The 25,205-nt window shown below is 40.3% G+C and overlaps 1 protein-coding gene across 1 annotated transcript in view; it reads left to right on the forward strand.

The window, feature by feature from the left end:
* LOC122995755 (kin of IRRE-like protein 3) overlaps positions 1–25,205 on the forward strand; it is a 148,575-nt gene that overhangs the window by 68,933 nt on the left and 54,437 nt on the right. Inside the window, exons 6-7 of the mRNA XM_044371119.1 lie at positions 9,852–10,002; positions 17,778–17,883. Of these exons, the coding sequence (XP_044227054.1) occupies positions 9,852–10,002; positions 17,778–17,883 (257 nt within the window). The remainder of the gene's footprint in view (positions 1–9,851; positions 10,003–17,777; positions 17,884–25,205) is intronic.

Here is a 25,205-nt window from a genome sequence, read left to right on the forward strand (position 1 = left end):
TCAACTACGGTGCTGTCTGATGTGTGTGAAGGCGCAAGGGCCCAATCATCGCTGCTTGCAGCTTTAATTATTATTATTATTATTATTATTATTATTATTATTATTATTATTGTTGTTGTTGTTACTCTAGTATGCCATTGCAAATTTGAGGGGCTTAGGGTGTTCAAAAATTGGCACACATGTCAGAACTGGCAAAAATTGCAAATTTATGTAGTGATTGGGCTTGGGCATGGCCAGCAGGCTCTATAGTGCCCCCAAATGCAGGGCCATTTGGAACAAAGTTTCTTTGATGATCATGAAAGTTGGTGGGCTCATTGCTCTCATCATTCTCGACATAATTTTTCCAATTTTTTTGCCCAATAGGAAGTCAGCCATTTTGGATTTTGTGTGTCAATTTTCATTTTATTTTATTCATTTATTTTATTCATTATATTTCAGTTAGTATCATATTGGGCTTGTGTGAGGCATTTCGGCTCTATAGTACCCTCTAATTACTTTTAGCATTTTTGAGGTGCTGGGGTGCTTGAAAACTTACAAAGCTTTGCACATGCATCAGAGTGGGCATAACTTGACATCTGATATAATCTTGGTTTTGGGTGTGGCAAAATGGCTTGATGGTGCCCCCTAGAAAGTTTCAAAGTCATAGCCCCCACCTTAAAATCTGATGTAGATGTATGAAATTTGGTAGGCAGATGTAACATCTCCAGACTTAAATACAGCCTTCTGAAGCCATACCATAAGTCCAAAAGGAAGTCAGCCATTTTGAATCTACTTTGCATTTACTTTGCAGGAAGTGATAATCATATCCTACATGCAATGTCCAAATACTCATGAAAATGTATATCCATGTCAGTTGCCCTCTGGTAAATGTATTGCTGCATTGTCAACAGACCTCCAATAGCAATACCACAGCTGCTGCTCCCTCCAATGTGTGTGAGGTGTGCGAGGGCCCATTCATCACTGCTTGCAGCTTTAATTTATGTTATTTACCGAATTTTTGTGCACTCATTTAATTTCAGCTGAGTGTAAGAGTCTCTGCTGCATTTGGTGTCATTTATGGTCACGCTACTCTCCTCTGCTCTCTGTGGTTCACCGCGGGCGGGGCTGAGTCCCTCCAAACAAATGAAGAGACAGTGAACCAGGTGAAGTAGCCTACATGAGTTGACGACAACTACAGTTATGTTACTGTAAGTGCAATGAAAACATTGTGGGGGAAAAGCCAAGAAAAGTAATTTTATTTAATCTGTGCAAAGGACTATTCATTGAATTAAAATGTGTTATATCAGGATAAGTATTGTTACCAGGATATGAAATTACCTACATTGGGATATGAGATTTTGGTCATATTGCATTCCATTGCTAAAAGTTATGAAATATAGTAATGGCTGCAGGAGATATACTAGTTGTGATATTTACTATGGCTAGGAAATCAGAGGGTACTAAGATTGGCTACAGAGCCAGAAATAGACCAAACAATACACCAGAATCAACATTCAGACACAATATCTCTTTTTGAAAGAACAACTCTTCCTTTTTATGAAAAGTAGTGAAGAAAAGTAGAAAAATAAAAATGTACATGAAAAACATATTTATTACCCAGTCAATTGAAAAGCAAAAAAACAAAAACAAAATTCTAATGACTAATAAGTGTCTAGGTTCAGGATTCACTCAGATCCTATTCTCTTTCAGTCATTTTAGTCACTGATGTGAACTCAGTCCTCATGTCCCAAATCTATCATCAAGGCTACCATTGTGGAAGTGGCAAATTTTCGTCTTACCACACTGTAGAATGTGTTAGTTTGGTGTGTAGAGACAAAGTCCTTGAGTCCAGGATTCCAATCTTCTGCATGCAATTGAGTCTCTAGTTCCACTCCATTGGGTTATAGCTCACCATCAACATCCAACAGTATCCAAGCTCAAACTCCAGATAGGTCCAAGAACCTGACCTATAGTGGGCAAGGTCAGAACTCACATTCAAGCTTCTAATCTGAAATAGTGGACCACCAAGTAAAAGCTGGAATACATTTTGTCAAATTCTCTCATTGTTCTCTATATTACCTAAAGAATAACATTAGAACTAATGAGACATTAGTGATTTTAAAATCCCATTATAAACAACCATAGTAGTCTCAAATATCTGTGCTCTCATAGAACCATGGTTACTAAAATAACCTCTGCACTAACAATTAGAAAGAATACCAAAATACTCCCTCCTTCACATAGCAATTGGCATAGAACATCTACATCAACACTAAAAAACACATGCTTTTGTGCCCTGTGCCATGCAATGGTGGCCTAGAGTCACCTGCACAAAACATTTTAACAATTAGCAAAGGTGCAGCTTAGTGTGATTAAAAAGCACAGGTTAAGGTGCTAAAAACAACACAAATAAAAATTAAGTTTGTAACAGATGTGCTTAAAACAATACCAATGAGCATTCAGTGTTTAATAGATGTGCTAATACTGAATACATCAGCTAAGTTTATGTATTTCACTGTACAAAATTATATTTCCATTTCAACTTAGCATAGCTAACACCTTTAGCACAAGCGAATGGCATTCACTCTTGTATTTGTATTAGCATTAGAGGCTAGTGCTTTAGCAGTCAAAAGATATCTCACTTATGTGGGTATTTCTCAAATACCAGCGACGACTCTGGTCGTACTCACACAAGACTCAGAGCTGATTTAGCTAATTTTAATCACCTTTTTTTAAAGCTTTTATCCAAGGTTATTGGTTGGCACTCATTACGGTGGCTACCCTCTTCCTTGCTGTAACTCAAAACAGGAAGTGAAACTGCGGCATAGGCTTTGTCAGTGCACTAAATGAAACTGATACCTGACTGGCTGACTGAGCTAGCCTCTTAAAGTGCTTGGAATCAACTGAAATCAAACACTATTAAAGGAAAATAAATGTTTATCTTTTCAGATTAAGTTGTCTGTTTATTTTCTCTCAATGTGCATCTATCACATATCTTTATCTCCTATTCTTTTTAATTCTGACCTTCCGAGTATATTCTTTATTATGATTGAACAGATTTCTTGTAACAGGTTAATTTTATATGCAAAAATTATTTAACCTGGGTTACAGGAAATATAATGAAATTTAACACCTTGTTCACACACAAACACAAAAGAATGTAAATGTTAAATAAAATAAGCATTTGGAGCAATAACTAGAACACTCCCTCTGACAGTGTCAACCCCTCACAGAAAATAAAACTGGGGTTACAGTCTATTTTATCAATAAGTTGCTGGCCTGCTCAAATAACCTCTGACTGAATCCATAAAGCCAATTAAGCATATGAATGAGGAAAACTATGTAAAAACAGTATATATAGTTGGACAAACACCCCTCACCCCCACCCGCCACCACCCAACAGTCAAGCTGAGGAAAATTGTGAATTTGCTTGAGGTGGTGAAATTGGCCTCAGTTATTAAAGAATAAATTACTCGACCAACCAAACAAAAGTCCTGCCAGAGCCCAGTGCTCAATGCAGAGGGGGAAGCAGAGTAGACACGTTCTCTTCTACATCCTCTTACTCCTCTTCTGCTTTCTCAACTCTTGCAACTTTCTTGTCCCGCTGCGTCCTGTCTTCCATCTTGAATTTTCCTCTTTTATTTGTTTCTTCAACACACCTCTGTAGCCGCTGACCACTTGGCCACACGCCATCCATGCACTCCTGGCGTGGGCACTTAAGTGTTTGATCTGCAGTCTCTTTGGACCCGCTCTCATGTTACTATGGTTTGCCACATTATCATTGCTGAAATAATTATCTGGTTGGTCTGCATCTCAACACTGACACAAGCCTCCTCCACTAAATAAATCCAGCTGCTTAACACTCATCATAACACAGGCTGCATTATTTCCTCAGAGACATATTTGGCAGGGTGCCCCATAGCTTAGAAGTTAAGACACAGACTGCAACATCCAAGTGTGGTTCAAGTGCAGATGGGGACCTTTGTTGCATCTCTCTCTATGTCATCTCCAGTCATCTCTGCAGGGCTGGATTCAGCCTGTCTGGCCTGTGGGTGCTGCAAAAAATATCAGGGGGGACACAATGTTACAGACAACACTTGTATTTTTGTGGGTGTGCACATTTGTTGTTTTTAGTTGTCTTATCTTCCTAACCATTTCTTTGTGCGCCAAGGCCTATAGGAGAAACACTATCACTATCTGTCAAGACACTCACATTAAGGCTTTAAAAATGCAAAAATTTGCCCTGCTCATGTGATTTCCCCCCTCCCCTCAGCAGAGCCTGGGATACACAATGTTCCATGAGCATGAACATGAAAATGAGGCTGGGGAGGTGGAGGGATTTCAATTCTGAAGCAGGCAGCAGTGTAACAGTGAGGGCAGGAATAAGTGTTGTTGTATGCAGACTGTTAGTGTCTGATGTATATATATGGATCCCATACTGCATGAAGTAGGGTGTGGACAGACATGGTTGGAGATTGTATTGAACACGTGACTATAAGAGGACTTCCCTTGCTGAACTCCAGAGAGGCTCCATGTTTGTCACTGTGTGAGTCTGTGCATATTTTTAATGCGTATATGTACATATATAAATTAAATGGCAATGAACTTCAATGTGCTTGAGCAAAACGCTTCATATGATTTGATTGATTGTGACATGATTTTGGGTCAGTGTATTTCATGTAATTGTCATCATAGGACAAAGATGATCTGAAACCATAAACCTAACCTAAACCCATCCTAAATATTGTTAACTTTTTCCACAAGATAAACAGAATAAAAGTAGTCTTGTCTGATTTGAAACCCCAGTTGGGGTGTGATGTGTCCTTCCCACATTAACTAGTAATTTGTTAGTATAAAGCTGCCATCAGACTGAAGACATCAACAATCAGAAAGAAGACTATGACAACAAAGAGCTTTTTCCACTTAATGACCATGTCATTTGGTCTGAAAGTCATCCATTGATGTCAATAAGGCAAGAAGCACGGACTGCGCATTAATCTGAGGGGACTTCTGCTGTAGCATCTACAAGTGAAATCCCATTATCACAAAAGAGATGTTGGAGGAATTAAAAACCAAACATTTATAAGACTAATTATTTGCAGCAATCTGAGATAATAGAATTTAAATCTCATTTCAATGGTGTGCCATGTTAGCCTCGGATTTATTTGCATAGTATTGCCATAGAGTAGAAAATAGCTGACAGCAGTGAGTAAAATATGTGTAGTAAATTAAATACTGTCCATCTTAATAATATTAACTGATTTTCTGTTGTTAACTGAATTTCATCTAGATTGGATACAATGCATGTATGAATAGATGGAGGAAGAAAAGACAAAGCAAAATAAATTAAAACAACCCCATATGATAACAGGCATTGTCAGTGTTGATGTATTGTATGGTGTAGGTGTAGTCAAACAAAATCACAACTTAAAGCCCCATATGTGTAGATTTCTACTTGATTAGGATCTAAATCATTCTGATGACATAAGATATGGTTTTGTATCACAGTTGAGACAATTGCTGTGAAAATTATTGAGGTAGTTGCTTGTGTCCCGGGGTCATATCTGTAGGGCAAGGTGTGTCAGCAGTGTGCATGCCTATCTGCCACAGTAGGGGAGAACAGGGTAAATAGAGCTAGTGGGTAAAATGAGCCACCCCCTTTGTCTAGGTAACCATAAACAAAAGTAATCATGTGACCACATATTAAGAAAGTATAGTTCACATTACTCAATCCATGTTGGACTCAAGCACATGGAGAGAGTGGTAAACAAAACAGAGCAAAAAAAAAATTTTTGTCATGCCAAGTGAATTCATCATGTTACTAAAGTTACCAATCTTGTATCTTAATTAAATAGATAGGTTTTGGACATTATTACATGTTAATTTAAGTCAGTGTAAGCTACAGAACAGGGTCATAAACTTAGCATACCTGTGGATCTGAGCCACTGTATGAAACAGTTTTGTCAAAATGGAGATTGTGGAGTCAAACGTGCCAGTGATGTTGGGGCAAGTTGAGTCAATGGTTCAATTCACCCCCCAAAATTATTTTCTGATATTCTAGAGACTAGAGACACTGTTCATGTTTGATCCCTGTTACAAGTGCTACAATGTTGATGAATGAATACCTAATTGTTGACTAATGTTAAGTTTAAACCACACACAAACATGCTGTACATACAGACAGGTGACAAATTAAAGGAAAAGCCAACTACCGTGTGCCACCAGAACAGCTTCAATACACTTTGGCATTGATTCTACAGTCTCTGAACTCTACTGGTGAGATGAACATCATTCTTCAAAAAGATATTCCCTCGTTTGGTATTATGATGATGGTATTGGAGAGCACTGTCTAACAAGTTGGTCTAAAATCTCTCATAGGTGTTCAGCTGGGTTGAGATCTGGTGACTGTGAAGGCCATAACATATGATTCACATAATTTAATACTCATTAAACCATTCAGTGACCCCTCATGCCCTATGGATGGGGGTATTGTCATCATAGAAGAGACCACTCCCATCAGGATAGAAATGTTTCATCATAGGATAAAGGTGATGACTTAGAACAACTTTGTATTGATTAGGAGTGACCCTTCCCTCTAAGGGGACAAGTGGACCCAAACCATGCCAGCAAAATGCCCCCCACAGCATAATAGAGCCACCAGATCCCCTCACTGTAGGGGTCAAGCATTCAGACCTGGACCAGTTTTTCCTTTAATTTGTCACCCATCTGTATACACACCCATGCTTACTGTAACTAACACACAAAGATCACAGTTTAATCTTTACTGAAAATGTTAAGGTAACATGTTTAACAACAGGTCACAAACATATGGTTTTACTTAAAAGTACAAGTTTTTGCCTTTGTTAAATTGATGGCATTAATGCTCATTTTACCCCTGCCATGGGGTAAGTTGTGCCATAGGACTAACTTTTTTTGATGGCTCATTGTTCTAAAACCATAATAATTGCATAACCTTTTTAAATTTCCATGGGCACACAACAACCTGAGGTATATATAGTAACTATTATTTGAAACAAATACACTTTCATTTTGCAGTAAAATCATCAAATGTAAAAAGTGGCTCATGTTACCTCGTGTTTTTTTTTCTTCTACTTTTTATGATTAGACCACCAGGAGTCGCCTATGTCACAATTGTTCTAGTCTGGCACATTGGGTGTTTAAGAAATTAATTTGAAAATGACAAAGACAACTACAGCTCTAACTATATAAGTGCATAGTGGCTTAAGTAAGCAGACAGAAGGGAATATGCTTTCTGTTTCTATTCCCTGATGGCTCCTTGTGTTGCATACAACCATTGTGGCTCCAAAATGAATACAGCAGTGAACACCCATTTCCGGGGAGATCTTTTCCCAAAGGGATTGGACTGGGTCTAACACACACTGGAGAAATCTGGACACTCAGATTGTAGAAATATATATACCCAACGAAATCTGTATTGTTCTCTGGTCTTCTTGCTTGGAAACCGGGAGGCACCACTGGGAGTCAGGGCTTTCCACAAGGATATGGAGTAACCTGCCAGGGGGAAAAAGTAGCCAGCTAAGCGTGGTCTGATGGGGGCATGCCCCCTTGGTGAAAAAATTTGGCTTTAAAAAAACAAATTTGGTGGCTTATGGAACATTCTAATGCCACAATTTCATCATATACACTGATCTTAATTATTGGGTATTTTATTTTATCCAATTTTAAACATGTAGTGAGTTATCATAAAGGAGAATTAGGTGTCTTGTGCGTTTTAGCCCACACAGTCTTTAAATAGCTATTAATATTTAAAACCACACCTATTCCTGACTGATCAGAACTTTAGTAATAAAGAATCATTAGATCTTATTTATTTTTTTATTTATTGACACCTTCACTGTAAGGTTTAACAAGACATGCCACAATGATGGTTAATGTATTGTTTGGCTAGAAACATAAATGCACTCAAGAAAATAAATAGGTTATTTTAAGGGGGAACATGTTTTTATTCCCATGTGTTATCTAGCCTATGTATTGGTTTTAAATTAAATTATTTATAAAATAAAAATATGCCAAAATAAACTCAAAAACAAACCATGTGAATCACTTGACTCAAATTGTGAATCTGAATCTGAATCAGTTCCACTTCTAGTCATCTTCATCCTCATTTTCATCTTCACTATCACCCTGAGTGTGAGACTGAGGCACAGCCTATATTTTCCTCACGACACAGGCCTATTACTTTAACAACACTGTCTGTTTTACATGTGTTTACAATGCATCTTAGAGATGGCTCTGCTGTAAAAAGCGCAATGTAAATAAAGATAATTCATTAATTTATTCATTCATTAAGGCCATAAAGGTTTGTGTGGTGGATAGGCCACCGGTGTTTTCCGAAGTAGTCCGTCCAATGAGGATGTCCCCTGTCTGTGTAATCAATACAATTCCTAATGTGTTTTGTCATCAATTATTTTGCTAATATTTGTCAAACACTATAGACAACTCTGTGCTCTCTGCTCTCTGCCCTCTACTCAGTAGGACACAACCTCTCAGCTGAGCACACACACATTTATAAAGATAATTTAGAAATTATTTTGTATCCCTTTCCAGCTTGGTGAGTATCAGCAGTTCTTCTAAGGTTCTCAGAAATCTCCTTTGTTTGAGCAATGACACACTTCCACAAACCTGTGTTGAAAAGCTGAGACTTTGATAGTGAAGACCCAGATTTCTCTTCTTTAAATAAGGCAGGGCCTCCCAGACTCTCACTTTATTGTCATCCCATTGATTGAAACACCTGACTTTAATTTCCCCTTCAAATGAATTGATAATCCTAGAGGTTCACATACTTTTGCCATGCACAAATATGTAACATTAGATTTCCCTCAATAAATAAACGTGTATAAAAGTGTAAAGTTTTTGTCTAATTGTTGTCCGTTTATGTAGTTTTAGGGCTTGCATAGAAATGTGATTGCGTTTTAGGTCATATTTATGCAGAAATAGGGAAAATTCTAGAGGGTTCACAAACTTTCAAGCAGCACTGTAAGTAGACAATGGTTCCTGAAGGCTGGCTGTTCAGTATTCTAGTTGTAAAAACACTTGAGCTCTGGTGAATGCCAACATTTTTTTTAAAATCATGCAGTGTATTTTGAACAGTAACCCTTATATACATTTTATGGGACAGTTATAACCCTCAGCTGACTGAAAGAGATGCCTACTGTTGAAAGCTATTTTCTGTTTATTAATTTAATTTTAACTTGCATTTGTTGACCAGTCAGCTCTGTGTGCATTAAGTTATTAAAACATAAAACAGCCTATGGCATTGTGAGGTTTTTGCTTCTGCTTGTGACAGCCTTTTAAGTGGATTTAATGGCTAAATGGAGACTCCACTTTGTATATTTGTGATTATTATATGGTTGGCCCACTTAGTGGCCTTCAGAGGGTTCAGTGAAGTGCAGGATTAAGTGAAGCAAACAAGGACCTGGAAGTAAAATAAATGTGTTCAAGGCACTCATTGGCAAAATGAGCAGGAATGCAAGGACCTCCTTCACCATGAGCTGCTCTTAGGCCAGCAGTGGAGGACTGTGTTTACAGTGGGCAGCTCAGCAAACTACTCAGGTTTGCCCTGAGAATGAATAATTTATCCTGCTATTTAAAAGATGCCCCCACATCCACTCTGAAAAATCAGTTCCTCAGCAAAATAATGATTCATTGAGGGACTCATGTTCACTGGTCCCTAAATAAATAAATTAGGTAAAATTTCTTTATGCTCCATGCACTCAAGGTCAAAACAGACCAACACCAAAATTCTGTGGCTGAAAATATGCTCCTTCATGGATAATACATGAAAATAACTTTATGGAATACACTTCTCTCCTTTGTTCTTGATTCCTCAGACCTTGTTGCGGGATGGTAAGAGGGAAAGCACAGTCAGTATGCTCTACTTATCACCCTCCAACATTGAGTCAGGTCAGCAGATCACCTGTCGAGCCTCAAACAAGGCAGCCCCCAACGGAAAAGATGCGACTGTCACAATCGACATTCAGCGTAAGTAAAAATGACATTTCAAAGACCATATTTATTTTCAAAAGGCAAAATATGTTCTTCTCGCTTAATTACGAACTACTTTGTCATGCTGCACCTAAAACAGTCTGCAGACTAATCATTTATACCTTATGCCTTTTTATGACAAAATAATAATGGCTATTCTCAGTAAAGGCTTGTTTAATTGCCAAGAAACACCATCAAAAGAAGAAATCTGTGTCAGTGTACACTGAAATCTGCAGTGAAATAGGGGAAAGCCTGAGAACAAAATGGCACAATTAATTAGCATGATGATGTTACATATATTCTGTTCTCAGCTAGTGACAGTGTGTATAATCTAATAAAAAGATGTATGTGCTTTGCTCCTGCATTTTTTTTAAATCTCTCTCTATCTCTTCAGCCAAACACAGAAAATAGGGTCCCTCTAATAATACTCAAATTGTCAGGCAATATTATTTTATTACAAAAACTATTTGTTGCAAGTTATGGATTTGGAATAGGAGGCTTTTGCATTCCTCACAGCTCCTTCAAAGTTATTTAGTATGACTAATAAAGTATGAATGCTCTTCAGAGATGCATTTCTCTTGACAGATCTGTTCCGTCAAGAGTACCACCCCCCCTCCCCTTCTGTAGTGTTTGAGCCAAGCACATGCTCTCTTTGTTCCATTTAACAGGCACATACTGTATAGCTGTGAAGTGAGGGTGTGCAGGCAGCCATGAGCTCATGAGCTCCAGTTTGATGGTTGGGGATTGGAGAGAGGGGTGACAGGAGTTGGATGAATAAGTGATAAAGGTGCTGCCAAGGTGGAGAGGCTGCAGAGACTCCTGGGGGTCTTAGAAAGTGCAGCACCTCACCACTGGGGGCAGCCAATGTTAACCACTGCCTGTTAATATTGATGGGAGGCAGCTGCTGCTGTTTCAAAGAACCACTCTGCAGCCAACACTCTGTACCCTGTGCTGCAGAACGCCTTCCATGCACCAGGGAGAGGACAAGAAAACACACAGGGTTAGTTTGGAGCTCTGGCTCCCAAGCAGGATGAATCAGTCAAAGTAAACTTTATTGTCAATTCTGAGTAATAATCTAGATCTTCTTCTTTGATAATTAATAGCCCAATGCAGAAGTGGTGTATCCACAAAGGATCAATGGGCACCAAAAAGAAACACATACTAAAAATGTTAATGCTCACATGTTACATTGCCAAAGAATGGGCATAGTGTGGAAAGCCACACTGTATAACAGAGAGTGGCGTATAACACTGTTCTCCCATGAGTCTGATTTCTGTGACAGAACCTCACTTTTTTAGCATTCTTTGTTCTGGCTCTATTTCTATTAGGCTCTGCCCAACTCCACAGTTTGTGCTGATGAAAGCCACTGACAAAAGTTATTTACTTTTACTGTGTTGAAGAAGAATCAGTACCACAACACAGTGCAAGAAGAGGGCGTCAAAACACACCACAGTTGTGTCATTATTCTAAAAGTAGTAGAGCACTGAAGTTAAAAAATTCCATCAAGACAAAGTCATTGAATTAGTCTAAATGATGTCTGGTAGGATTTTACCATGAAAAACATTCTTGGTGGCACAAGAAGTGATCCATTTGATATTTTCATGTTGTTTGGAATAAAGAGAGGAACAGTAATTAGCATTAGTTGGGAGGGAATGGCTGCAGGCTTATAGGCATCAGTCTTACAGCATCTTCAAACCTTAACCCTAACCATAACTGAGAGTCCTGTGTGCATCTGTGCATAAATCAAACTGAGACATAAGAGTCATGGCTACAAGCCTGCAGCCATATCAAGGGCTTTTCATTTGACATTTGACCTGGGCCAAGACCGTCTCAGTCCAGTCTTCACCAAAGTCCAGTTCAAGACCCGGTGTGGGAACCTCCTTCATGAGTTGGGTAGTTTATTCATGAACACTTATTCTAACACTTCAATTTTCTAAAACTAAAAGTGTAATAAACACATAAACAGGATTTTTAAGCCTCTTTTCACTTTTATTAGAATACAAATAATTTTGCTGCCTCAACAAATACAGATACAAATACAAATACTGTGCTCTCTGCACATCCCTATCATGGAGAGTCCCTTGGGAACATTTCACGTGTGTCAGTAGCTCAGTTTTATCTCTGTAACACCCCCAAATCCAGGAGTGATGTCCAGGAGTGAGGAGAAATGTGCATCACGTAGCAAGAATTCAGGCACCAACTGTTGGATCTGTGAGGAGCACAGTTGGTTATTTGCAATAATTATCAATGATAATTAATTAATTATAACAATTAATAGAATTATTAATAGGTATTAACAAATACGGGGCACCACCCGGAAACCAAACAAGATAGTTTCATAAAAGAGTTCATCTAGAATGTTAATATCTGAGAGATATCAACATTCAAGGGTGAACAAAGAAGGGTTGAATTCAAGCTCTGACTCCCACATCAGCCACTTTTCACAATATGTTACACACAATAATGACAAGAGGACTTCTCTTTAAAGATATAGCAGTGTTTATTAAACTTAGCAAACCTAACAAAGTTAATGCTTCATTCAATAAACAACTATTCTAAAATCTAATTCTGCCAAAACAAACACAAACAGGTGCACACATACAAGGTGAACACATGCAGGTGAATGCATGTGTCTGTGTGTGTGTGTGTGTGTGTGTGTGTGTGAGAGACAAGATGGCAATGTGATCTGGCATGATGACATTGAGGGTTTTGACGCGGACGTGACTATGTGAGGAAGTCACGTCACGTGAAAACCAAATGGCAGAAGTAGGGCAGTGTCTTGGTTAGACAATAGCAAGATGGCGCTGCCTGGTGATTGGCGTCTTGCAGTCGCCCAATTCCGTGAAAACACATGTGTCTGATGGCAGATAGCGAGGGACAAGTCCCACGTTATCTGACGATCAGATGTGTAAAAAGATGGTGCATGTATGCGTGTGTGTGTTAGTCACAAGAGAGGGAGAAAGGAGAGAAAGCGATCGTGAGAGGGAGAGAAGCGGTTCCTTTGTCCACAGAGAGCGCACGTACGGACGGCAGTCTGTAACACACGTTGTCTGGTTTCTGATCGACAAAGCAACTTACTTTCTCGCTCTCAGTGGCACAAACACAGCAGTAGTCTGAGCAGGACAAACACAAAACAGTCTAGCGTAGTGAACACAACTAAACAGGCAGCAAACTTAAAATACTCCTAACAGTAAAGCAGAGCAAATGGACTCAGCGGTCTGTCAATCCACACAACAAAACAATAGCAATAAAGCTAAAAAGCTAAAAGCTAAACAAAACAACAACAGCACTGAAGCTGAAAAGAACACACAAACTAACACTGCCGCTGCCCAGACTTAAGCCTCTTACGTGGTCACTTCAGAAAGCGAGCAGAGCAGAGTGTGTGTGTAAAATCCGTCTTTCGGTCCGGCTCAGTTCCTCGGCTCGGATGCTGACGATGCCATCCTCGCACTGTCGACGGATGTCACGGCAGCTGATTCTCGGCGGTGCGGTGGAGAAAACAGAGTGGGGCAGAGTTGTCTGCGTCTTCGTGAGGAAAATCTGTTTCTTTCTTCTGCAGGGAAAATGAGAGCGCTGGTTGCAGCAGTGGTCTCTCTCTGATCCAGAGATGGTGTTCGGGTGAACAGGGGCAAAGTCTCGTCTCATCCGGCGAGGGGAAAGACTTCGGTGAGGGGAAAAACACGTGCATGGGGTACCTATGTTAGTGAAGCTGACTCACAGAACGTCAAAGTTCCTCCTAGCTCAGTTCACAATGAATGCGTGTTCTTCAGGGTGCGTTCACTTTTTAAAGGGGCAGTGATGTCATGGCTGTGTCATCATGATGCTCCTCTGTGCAGGAGCATCTCTGCCAATGAAGGACTGTTTGTTGAGACTATTTCCTGTTTAGCACCTAGGTGCCAAATTTGCAAAGCGTCAGTGGAAATGGAGTCTGTGAGCTGTTTTTGGGCACTGCTCCTTCTCAGGGGGAACAAAGGAAAAGCACCTCATGGCCGGGCCTCAGGGTTTACATGTAGGCCTTCTTTGTTTGACTGCATGGTTTGAGGCCTAACAACATCATTGATTATTCAAATCTCCAGACCTGCAGCGATCAGCCCCAACCATGCAGCAGAAACGATAAGTGCATTTCCCCATTAAAACAGACACTGTGCGTATTTACGCACAAGGCACAGCAGTGTAACCATTGATTATCTATCTATCTATCTATCTATCTATCTATCTATCTATCTATCTATAGCAAGCATAATCAATGACAACGTTTCTGTAGAGATGCAGTAGGGGTAAATGATATAGATATAACAATAAAAGTGAAAAACCAGTTGTTTTCTGGTTTTGGTTTAATTTCTATTCCAATTGCCGATTTGAAGACAAAAACGGGAAAAGCACGCAAATTTCTGTTTTTTGATTCATATAAAAAATGTATGATGCATTATAAATTTGTTTATCTTATCAAACAACCTGAACACAGCTTTGGATGGAGGGTACACAGACCGCTGTGGATGTGTAATGTGGGTTTAATCATTTGAGTTTGTGAATGGTGCGTCACTTGCTACGGAATTGTGGGCCGGAATTATCTCCTTTCCTTTCGTAAAGCATGGTCAAGTGTACTCTATGCTAAAGGAGATTAGAAAGGAAGTATTGAAGCACCTTTTCTTAGCAGTTAGAGCAGGGATGTCAAAGTCAAATACAAAGTGGGCCAAAATTTAAAACTTGGACAAAGTTAAAACATTGATATTTATTGAAAAAATCTTCCTCCAGATATAACAATGAACCTTTTCATATGGACCCAAACAAGTTTTGCTTAAACATTGAATATGGAACAAGCAAAGCTTAATACTGTACAATATATAACTTAATATTGCACACATGCAAAATCGAATTTCAAATAAAAAAAACATCAATGGCATTCATTTCTTAAATAAAATTTAAATAAAAATCGTATGCCTCTTTTTTTATTTGCAGCCTTCTGATTTAAATTTCAACAGTAACCTTTTCCACAGGCTAATAATAAAATTAAAAATAAAATAACAATAATAAACTAATAATATCCTTCAATGAACGTGCAACCATTCAAGCCCATGCCTTGGAGTAGCAAGAAAAAGTGCATAAAGAAAACGTTAATTATAGCTCAGTTTGCTACACACTGATCTACTCTGATGTGTCCAAGCCAGATATCTGGCATCTCCTCTTGGATGATAGTTCATCAATGTCTGGGCTCAGGCTCTGAGCTGAGGAAATCCTCAGGATTGAGTGAAGGCGTTCATCAGTCAGACATCTCCTGTGAGATGTTTTGGTCATCTTCATCAAGGAGAATAGTTGCTCACATAGATAAGTGCTGCTGAACATGGAGAGCATCTGAGCAGCTTGGGTGCGGAGCTGAGGCATTGTGTCAGGGATGAAATGTGGAAACTATGCAGCGTGTCACTACACTGGAGTTCAATCAGCTCCATTTGGAGGTTGGTTGGTGCGTTTTCCACGTCAACCGCAAATGGATTACTGAGCAGTTCAAACTTACATTTCTGGACATCAAAGTCGGCAAATCGCCAGGTAAACTCAGCACCAAGTACGCTGAGTTTTTCAGCAAACTGTGCACATGGGAACATGACGGTAGAGATCTGTGTTTTCATGGTTTGGCAGCAGGGAAAATGGCCCAGGTTTCCTTGCAGCATCTGATTCTCCCACAGGCACAATTTAGTTTTAAAAGCCCTCACTACAGCGTACATGTCTGTGATGATACGCCCCCACCCCTGAAGCTGCAGGTTCAGCACATCGAGATGGCTCGTGATGTCACACAGAAAGGCCAACTCACACAGAAACTTTTGCTCCCAGAGCTCTGCTGTGTCTTTCCCTTTGCTTTCCAGAAACTGACATATTTCCTCACGCAGCTCGAAACATCTGTTCAGTACTTTTCCTTTGGCGGTGATTCAGACCTTTGGCTCTTATGAAGTTAACTACTCATGTTACTGTGGTCATAACATGTTCCATCTTTAGGGCTTTGCCACATAGTGATTCTTGGTGTATGATGCAGTGATAAATAGTTAGCTCACCTGCACAGTTCTCCTCCCGCATCTTCTCCCAAACCCTGCCCACCAGTCCACTCTTTTGACCGCAAATCGCTGGTGCACCATCTGTCGTTAGTCCCATGAGTTTATCCCAAAAGTTCCTCCGTAACACACAGATTTGAGTCCACTCCACGAATGAAGACTGACACTGGGCAGTATCAGATGTGTCGCTGCTCTCATCCACAGCAAGGGAGAATGCAATGAAATCTTTTCCCTTTTCCATCAGCTGGTCATATAGATTGGTGGCAAGATCATATGTGTGATCAGCTACTGTGTTTCTGCTCAGGCTCACATTTGAAAATGCTTGCTTTTTCTCTGAGCACACGAGGTCACAAACTTTCATAATGCACTTTTTCACAAACTCTCCCTCATTGAAGGGCCGGGCTGATTTTGCAATCTCTGCTGCCACAATAAAACTAGCCTTTACAGCAGCCTCACTTTGTGATATGGCTTTTTTGAACATAGTCTGTTGTGAAACCAAACTTCTTTTCATTTCCTCTACTTTCTGGTGCCTTTGAGTCATGTCCATGTCTTTGTACTTGTCGTGGTGTTTCGTTTCATAGTGTCGTCTAATGTTGTACTCTCTGGTTATAGCCATGTTGGCTCCACATACAAGACAAACAGGTCTGTCTTTTACATATGTAAACAGATGTTCTATTTTCTGTCTTTCTTTTCACTATTTTTGGGAGGGGTAGCACGGTGCCAGTAGTAGCACGAGGTCGCTATGGCTACTGTCAACAGAGGAGAGGGTGTTTATGGGTCCTGTCCTGATTGACGTGCCAAAACACCAGCAGTGCATTCTGGGATTTGTAGTATGAGCGGTACATGCGCTGTGTAATACCGGCGGGCCAGCCCAAGTAGTCATTTGGTATTGCCTCGCAGGCCAAATATAACTACACTGCAGGCCAAATTTGGCCCGCGAGCCAGAGTTTGACACCTATGAGTTAGAGAATTTGACCTGCTCTTATCATGGCTACCACTTAAATACTTCCAGGTCATTTCACTCAGTTAGGAGCCTTCCCAAGCAAAAAAGACTATTCGACCACAGCCTTGGTCTAGTGCATTGTTCTCTCTTGTGGGGAAATTTACATTCTTGCAGAATTTGGGCATGACCAGTTTGAGATCTGTATGATTGAAGTCCCCTGCTACAATGATCACACTGTTCAGGTACGCCATCAGCTGTTTGTTGGTGCTGTCATGTAGCTTTAAAAGTGCTAACTCAGCTTTAGCTTAAGGGGGGATGTAGACTGCCATAATTATTATTGTCGTGAATTCTCTCGGGAGAAACAATGGTCTACACCTTACTGTAAGGAGCACCACATCCGGGCAGCAGTGTTTGTCCACCATGTCCACGGCTGTGCACCATTTATTGTTTACATAGATAGACAGTCCTCCTCCCCTATTCTTCCCACAGGCCTTTGTCTGGTCCGCCCTGTAAACAGAGCAGCCAGCCAGCTCGATAGTAGCATCTGGTACAATTTGGTGAAACTGTCTGCAAGATTAGAGTCTTGACTGAAGTGACATCAATTGCAAACAATCCTCCCCTTGTCAAAAAATGTAATATTTCTGTCATGTATCAAAAATCTGTATTTTTGACATTTGGGTCACACGATTGTAGCCTGATTCAGTGTTTTTCACTTGACTTTAAAACAATGACTAAGCCCCTTATACTGCTGTCTCCTTCATCTTCTCATGAGCTCACCCTTCTTTCAGACCTGCCCATTGTCAACCTCACTGTGGAGCCGCAGCCCGTTCTGGAGGGAAACCTGGTCAGATTCCACTGCGCTGCCAAAGCCAACCCACCTGTCATCAACTACAGGTCAGCTTCACCGTATCCACCTCACTGTGACATTTCCTCTTCTGTTTCCCCTTGCACACACTCTTTGCTTTAGTTTGTCTTGTTGGTTCAAATTTATTTACATTTCTAACAAAATCAAAGAGAACAAATATTGACCTAAAGCAAGGAGCTCATAAAATAAACAAGCAACTGTAATTCAAGTGGTCAAGACAAGAAAAAAAGTCCACACACAGTTTAAAGTCCATATTCTCTACTCTGAAACACTGGGGGCATGTCTGCTGAAGGCGCTGAAAGCATGACCCAACTGAACAGCCTCGGACTTAACGCTTATACCAAACTCCCGTATAAAATACACAATTTAAAATAGGCCTTGTTTGTAGGTGTGAGGCAATCCACTTTTTTTTTTTTTTTAAAAGTAACGTTAGGAGCCAATGTTTATTTCGGCACATATTTTGTAGATAAATGTGGACTTGTTTCCGTAAAAATGTAACTTAAATGAATAGTTAACAAGCGATCCATCATCAATCTTCGTTATCTTAAATTGTGATTTTTTTCAATGGAGTTCAGTGCACTTAACATTGCTCACTTCTTTGCTGAAAAGTCCTTGGTGCTTCATTGTGGCTGTCACCTTTGGAACATTGCCTCTCACACTGTGCTTTCTGGCGAAGCCCTCTTGCCAGGGACCTCCCTGAAGCCGAAGCCGCTGGCATCTCCACCCATCAGCTGGCTTAAAAACAACTCCATGCGCGCTTACGTTGACCGAAAATGGCCCCATTCACCAGTCACAGCAGATTATCTGATGTGAATCCCAACTGTCACTGATGAAAGTTTGTAAAACTACCCGGTGTAAAAATAGTAACTCTGAGTACGTGAGCGCTGGTGTTTATATAGACAGGAAGGGGTAATGGTAGTAAACCCTCTACATCATCGAGACACTATTTCATGCATGCCCAAAATATCTTGAACACTGACATGGTGAAAAACAGTTTAATGTTCTAACTCCATAATTCAGTACTACATAGTTCACAGTCTTCTCACATGTTTTCAGCAATTGTTTTCTATCATGTATAATGTGTTTAATAAGAAATCTCTGATTCCTTTTACATGAACTTTAAAGGGGACCTATTATGCCTTTCCTTATTTTCAGTCATATATATAATATTACAGTGTTGGATGTTCATGTTAAAAGTGGCCAATGTGTCTAATAATGAGGTAAACATATGTAGAAGTAATCCCTGTGAGCAACGGCTTCAGACTTGGTTTCCAACATTTTTTTCTACTTCAGTGGACACATTTAATGTCCTGTAAATTCTTCACTGTAAAAGTCCTGTTATTTAGTAATTTAAAAGCTTCTAATTTGAAGCAATAAAGCAGGAAATGTTGGGTTTGCATCAGCGGTAACTTAACATGACTCGACTGCTACATGCTGCCCCTTGGCAGCTTCCAGAAGGCTGGCCAATCAGAACAGAGTGGGCTCATCTGGAGGTGGGCCTTAAAGAAACAGGAGCTCAAATGGACTGTCAAGAGTCAGAGACTGTACTGAGGCGCTGCATAAAGGGCTAGTATAAGAAGAATAAGGAGTTTTTTGAACTGTTAATCAAGGCTGCTGGCCTTTGCCATTCCGAGCCTGGGGAGTTTGGAGGGTGTGAAGGGGAAGGCCTTGTACGCAGCTGCAGTGAAGGTCAGGAATATTAGAGCTCTGCAGGATGTCAGGGAGCATCAGTGGCAGGATGCTCTGAGAGGGCAGACTATAGCAAAGTTTAGGTGGAGGGTGCTTTACAAGTCCCCAATAACAAAAAGTTCAGGGGATCTGCAGTGGAGGGTGCATCATGGGGCCCTGGCGACTCATTTTTTTCTGTCCAAAATAGATAAAAATGTGGGGAATGGCTGTCCTTTCTGTAATTCACCTGAGACTGTTGTACATGTGTTCACTGAATGTAACCATGTCACCTGTTCTTGCTCTGTTGAAGGTGCTATGTGAAAAAATGGGAGTTCTTTTTTCTGTGGGGCTGTACATTTTGGGACCAGTGTATTCTGTGAAAACAAAACAAAACGTGTGCTGATTAAAGTGAAGGATTGTGGGCCGGTAGACCTGGTGTTATTGTTTAAGGGGCTGGTCTTTGTGTGTCTTAGGGCTGAATATGCTTTTACAGTGTTTATGTTTTGTATTGTTTCATTGAATATTGAATAGACTGGTCCTCCTATAAGGAATGCTGCGATATGGAGCCTCAGCTGTGTGTGTGTGTGTGTGTGTGTGTGTGTGTGTGTGGATGTTGAGGAGTGATGATGAATGGAGTAATGGGTGTCTGTGAGGGGGGATTTTGGTCTATTTTACGGTTTCTCTCAATGGGTAGGAGCTGTATGTGGTGTTGTAAGTGCCTATATTTTTATTAAAGGACATCAAAAGTCAACATCTAATATCCTGTTTAATTTCTGGAGATTTTTGATAATGATAATATTGTAACACACTGTTCATTTTGTGGGCTGTCTGGGGCAATCACTTACTGTAGGCTGTCTAAAAGAATGTACTGTACCACTTGCTCACCTGCACTTATAAACTCTCCCCCAGCAGCTGGCACCTCATGGATTATAAATGGCTGACAGCACTGAAAGGCTGCCACATTCCTGCCATCTGCCTATGGCCAGCAAGGACTGGCCATCTCCTCCTCACTGCATGAACATTGAGAGAAGGGGTCAGGCTAAGTACAACACGTGCACACCACAGTGCAGACCAAGCGGGTAGCTCCCGGTCTGAAAAGTGAAGCCAATGCAGAAATGACTTAAATCTGCCATCAGGGGGCAACTCCACTGGCTCCAAAAAGAAGTCTGATTGTATATGATGATTATATATCACAGCAAATAAAGGAAAATGCAACATCCATAAAGTGAGTTTATAGGATTATGTTCATATGTCATCCAACTAAAGCCACCACTTGATATACATAAACACAACATCAGATGTGCCACTCTGCTCAGTGCAAGGGGTTCTCTCTCTCTCTCTCTCTCTCTGAGTGAATGGCAGAGTGATTGGAGCGTGGAGTTTCAGAGTGTGCTTCAGCGTGAGTCAAGTTTCCATCTTCCTTGCTGCTTGCTTGCTTGATTGTTCTATATTTTCTTTCATGCTGTTCCTGACAGGTGTATCTGACTGCTGTTCTGGTGTAGTTTGGCTTTGTAGCACGGCTACCAGCTCAAGTGAGCAGTATGCCCGTGGTGGAGGGTGGTACAGAGTTTGAGAAGCTGACACGCTGTCATGCAATCAAACTTGTGGCGGTGTCCTGACAAATAGAGCTACCTCTCAGAATAACCTACCAACACAATGTGTGCATGTGCAGAGCATTTCAGAGGTGAAAAAAATATTCCAGAGGACACATCCATAATTTTAAACTACCAAGGATTTTCATGGTGGAGAGAACAGTTTCCTACAGGTAAATTAAATGAAATTAGACTAGATTACAACGTTATCTCTAAAATTAGCAAGAAAAAAAATCGAATATTTCTTATTTTTCAGGTGTTTCAAATAGCTTATGACAAGTAAACTAGCTGTTTGTGTGCATGGAAATAACTTGTTCTGAAGCATTTGTGTGTAAGCAGCATGTTGTAGCTGCTGGAGGTGGAGCTAGTTTGAAGTACTTTACATACAGTCAGCTATTTTTTTTGCTATGAAGACATCACTCTCATACAGTTCCTAAAGTTACATTTCTTATCTAGTTTTGCTAGTATCAGTATCTAGCACTCTATGGATATGAGAAAGTGGCGCAGTTCAGATACAATTAATATGCTCGACAAAGACATTTCAGCCAAAAATGCTAGCTAGCTAAGCTCCATCCTCAAAGAATGGATTGCGGCCACTGATAGCACCATAAATTGCACATCATTTGCAACCAGTATCTGCCCCATCTCAAGGTCTGATTCACAAAAGATATTGCAGTAAAGCACAAACACACCTACAAAGTTTTGCAGATGAGTGCAATTTGCCCTGGTTTTGCATCTGATTGAGCGAGCGGAGCAGTTTCCAGTGGTTCAGGCTTTTTTCCATATTTCAGCACACAGATTGGTCCATAATGAAAATTGCAGAGAGCACAAAAGCCTCAAATTGTGTGTCTTTAATTAACAGAGGTGCACACACAGAGCTCTCCACAATCACAAACCAAGTTCCATGGAGTTTGCTTTTTTTACTTCTCTAGTATTTCGTATATTTAACATAACATATACAACTATTAATGTGACTCAGGCAGCTCTGAAACGTGTTAGATTAATCTGAATCCTACGATAATGTCGTTTAGGTGTCACTAAATGTATCCGAGATTTCGCAGAAACATCAGTACTGATGTTCTGTTTGTTGCCCACAACTGGCAGTATTACACAGCAGCTGAAATGATAAGTGCATCTCCAAACTTTTGTGCCAAATATATGCATATTATCTAATCTACATACATGCAAATAGCAAAGGAGCACCAAGACGCTATTTGCTTGGCAGCACAGTCTGGGGTGCATGTCACCCATGGCGGTTGCTTTGTGAATTACGGTTTCTTTTTGTCTCATTTGCGCAGGTTTAGTGGCAGCAAAAGCCAAGCAATCCTTTTTTGATTTCGCCCTGAAGTGCAGAGACTTTGTAGAAAAACATTGTTTTTTTGTTGGAGTTATGTGCATCAAATGAAGCACATCCTTCCCATTAATTTCTGGTGAGGCAAGTCATTCATAATGTGCATGAGCTGATGTGCAGATGACTTGTTTGTACCAGTACTTCATTATAAATGCATTTAAGCCCACTCTTACATATAACACGGTGCACATGAAATTTACAGTATGATGGTCATTTCTATCCCTGTAAATGGTTGATTATATAAAATATTTTGAGCTAGTACCCTCATTCTTCTATCTTCTATTAAGAAATGTCTGACCACTATTATTCTCCACTATTTGTCTCCAATGGGCACACTGAGACTGTCTGAAATCTGTTACTACAAATTGAAATGAAAATCACATTTTCTTGAAATGCAGAGAATAGAAAAATAGTTTGCATTTTCTTGAGAAAATGTGTGTGCTTGTGAGATAGCAAATAATAATAAAAATAAGTGATAAATGTGTGTGTGTGTGTGTGTGTGAGTTTGTGTGTACATATGTTGGGTGCTCATTATGAGCAACTCTACTTTTGACCATATTTATAGTAGTTCTATAGATATAGATATTTCCTACCTGAAGGAAAGAGCTACTCTACTTATACAGTTTAATTTTACAATTTAGCAGACGCTTTCATCCAAAGCGATGTACATCTGAGAGCTGATACAACACAAGCAGGGTTCTAGTCAGTAGAGAACAACACAATTAAGTGCCCTAAAGGCGATGCACAGAGGCAATGCACAGTGTGCATAGATTGCATAGAAGCAGATTTTTTTTCTTATGTATTTTGCACTCGTCCATCAAGTGCAGAGATGTTTGCGAAAGAGCTGGGTCTTTAGTTTTTTCTTAAAGATTGAGAGGGACTCTGCAGATTGAACAGAGTTTGGTAACTTGTCTCACCACCAGGGAACTACATAAGAGAATAGACTAGCTAGCGACATAGGGCCCTGTTGTAGTGGTGGTACCAGGCACTTTTCATTGACAGAGTGTAGTGAGTGCGAAGGAGTGGAGACCTGAATGAGGGAGTTCAGGTAGGCGGGAGATGTTTTAGTTGCTGTTTTGTAAGGGTTTCAAATTTGATGTGGACAGCAACTGGGAACCAGTGGAGGGATATCAACAGTGGGATGACATGCTGTTTTGGGCTGATTGGAGACCAGTTATGGGTCATCTACAGAGTGCAGTGATTCTATAACTGATAGGAGTGCAGCCTCAGTAGAGTGCCCCCACTTAAAGCCAGACTGATTTGCATCGTACAAGTTGTTCTCAGAAAGGAATTCAGAAACTTGGTTAAAGACTGTGTGCTCAAGTATTTTTGATAGGAAGGGCAGGAGTGAAACTGGTCTGTATTTTCAACCTGGGCTGGGTTGAGTGTAGGTTTTTTGAGCAACAGGGTGACTCAAGCTTGCTTAAATGCGGCCAGGAAAACACCCAAAGGTGCACTTGTGCTCGTCTGGTCACACAGTGCACTGTCTGATGCTGAGAGCGGGCTTCAGAGTCCATACATAAAACGCTTAACATAAGCATAACAGCATAACATTAGTGTGCATGCTAGCTAATAACTAAGCAGCAGGAGCAGCCTACGGAGTTAAGATGAGACACAGTACAATCGGCGAAAACTCTTAGCCGTTTAACCAACTTCTTACAAATAAGTTAGTCTACTACTAGACTCACTTAATCTGACACTTAACTAACTTTTGTAGCTAATCACTACATTACCAGAACACACACACTGACTGCCGTTTCGAAGAAGTGCACACTCCCCTCCTGCTCTGTGTGATCGACCCTCCCCTTAACCTGTTGTAATTTTAGAAATGTGATGTTTCTCTATACAGACTAATCAGAGGCAGAAAACCAATCTAAAAATAAGGGGGATAGTCTGTCAAACTTCACACTGAGAGATATACATTGTAAACAAACTGGGAGAAGATTATGATCCTAAAATGACAGGGCCTAATACTGTGGTAATATTGTGGTAGTATTGTTTCTACTGCTGTGCCCATTTTAACTCTGGGAACCTACCAATAAGCAAATAACTGTAACCTAGAGGTTACAGTTAGTTGCTTATGGGTTTTTTTTTAACTTCTTGCTCAAGTTTTTGTATTTTATTTTTGTGCCTTATATTACTTATTTTGTAAAAATCAAATAAAACTGGTTTGTATTTTTATACACTCCAACCAAAGTTCCTGACTTGTGCTCATCTCTGAGTATCTCCCAGGTAAGCAAAGATACGTTTTTATTGAAAAACAGAATGGTAATGGTTCAGACTTAATGACTGAGGTGAATTTACTGCTGTACATGTGATAGAGGCACGATTTCAGTACAGAACTGGGTTGAAAGGTTTAATATAGGGGTTCAAATGGCTAAACTGTTAGGGCCAGGGCTCTGAAGCTGCCCTAGAAAACCATGCGAGTGCCCTCAACCGTCAGAGTGGGCCTCCTCCAGAGATGACCTGTTAGAAGGCCGTCTTGGAGTACTTTCAAACCTCCAACACCTATTTGCACCAATACACTTGACCCAGGCTGTTAGGAATTCCTGACTAAATAGGCCCGTTGGTAGTGGTTCAATGACAGCTGGTGATTATAGAAGCCAGGCTGAACTTTGGTTCCCTAAGCAAGGCTAGGGTGGCCTTGCATGTAGATTTTGGGAACCCATTCAATACCTAGGTCAGAGGTAGAGAACAGCCGTCTGTAAGTGCCTTATCCACACCGCAGGGGGTATCAGTT

This window comes from Thunnus albacares, chromosome 13 (assembly GCF_914725855.1).
Source record: "Thunnus albacares chromosome 13, fThuAlb1.1, whole genome shotgun sequence".
Lineage (NCBI taxonomy): Eukaryota > Metazoa > Chordata > Actinopteri > Scombriformes > Scombridae > Thunnus > Thunnus albacares.